Source organism: Propithecus coquereli, unplaced genomic scaffold (assembly GCF_000956105.1).
Source record: "Propithecus coquereli isolate 6110/MARCELLA unplaced genomic scaffold, Pcoq_1.0 Scaffold15, whole genome shotgun sequence".
In the NCBI taxonomy this organism is placed as follows: Eukaryota; Metazoa; Chordata; class Mammalia; order Primates; family Indriidae; genus Propithecus; species Propithecus coquereli.
In genome coordinates, this window is record NW_012139413.1 from 6,198,152 (window position 1) to 6,199,516 (window position 1,365).

Here is a 1,365-nt window from a genome sequence, read left to right on the forward strand (position 1 = left end):
TCCAGTTATACATGAGAGGTTCAGAGACATCCACAGAGTAGGAGTCAAGAGTGGTGAACTGAAGGCTTGGAAGCTATGCTAGTGAAGAGTTGGGCACTAATTATGCAAATAGGTGTGAAGTAAATTGTGATTTGTGTTTGAAAAATGCTGAGAAATTCATTGTTGCTGTTGGAGAGATTGTATGGGGACTGTGGGAGTTACTTATAGATGATGCAGCTGAAAAGGTAGGCTGGAACAAAATTGTAAACTAGATGGGAAATTTGGATTTGGTTCTAAGGAGGGGTACTCATAGAAGGTGTTAAGCAGGGAAATGATATGGTCACATTTGTTTTTAGGAGCATAGCACTGAAAACCATGTGGAGAGTGATTTCTGAAGAAACTGATGATAACGTTGTTTGGAGCCATTGTATTAGACCAAGTACCATGTGGCATTGGGCATAGAGAAGAGGGGCCAGGTCCCAGAGATACTTAATGGGATTAATAGGAGTTTTGAGGAGGGGAATGTGGTACAGGAAAGAGTAAGGGTGAATCCAAGTTTTTGCCTGGCATTATTGGCATCGGGGTATTATGGTGATATTGTAAATGAATATAGGAAGAGAAATAGGATGGTCGAGGGCAAAGGTGTTGCAGGAGGGCGGAAGGTAGGTTTATTATATGTCAGGTAATGTTCTGTGTGCTTTTGCATTATATTATTTTTACTGTGTTCTTGTGAGTCAGGTATTAATGTTTATTTTTACAGAAAAGGAAACTGAGGCTCAGAGAAGTTGAGTGATTTTCTTTGGTTCAGTATTAAGAAAAACAGGTAATAATTTTATAAATTCTAGGTATAGAAGTAGAGCTTCTAATGCTTATTTTGGCCCTATGATCATGTTTGTTTAATGCATTTTTCAAATTTTATTTTTTTAGTCAACAAAGTGAGTTGAAACAATGGCTGAAAATAGTTTATCATCATACACTGGGAGGACTAGCTTGGCAGAGTCATCCATGTTTGATTCTAAAGGTACTGAAACTTCCAAGGAAAACTTATTTATTGGATCTGCTTCATACGTTGAAGGTAAATGTACTATCTGCTTTTAAACACTGAATTGCTATTTTAATCCTAAACTTACTGACTAGTGATTTTCTTATGATTTAACTGTAGTATCAACTGTTATGCTAGAGTAAAGGCATTGAATACATATTTTGTTGACACAATCCCTTTACCCAGTGTAGATTTTCTGATTATCATTTGGATTAATGCTTTCTAACTTTGAAAAGGTGGAGGCCTCTTAATGTTGATTATTGCTTTTTCTGTATGTGAGGGTGATCTAGCTGCAACATTTTTCACTAGAATTTATTCAGTTATGACTGGTTAAGTGAAGAGCC

General features: G+C 36.6%; 1 protein-coding gene across 1 annotated transcript in view; it reads left to right on the forward strand.

The window, feature by feature from the left end:
- Positions 1-927: 927 nt before the first annotated feature.
- The window catches only part of ECT2 (epithelial cell transforming 2), an 80,325-nt gene continuing 79,887 nt past the window's right edge, over positions 928-1,365 (forward strand). Inside the window, exon 1 of the mRNA XM_012640169.1 lies at positions 928-1,054. Within this exon, the coding sequence (XP_012495623.1) occupies positions 928-1,054 (127 nt within the window). The remainder of the gene's footprint in view (positions 1,055-1,365) is intronic.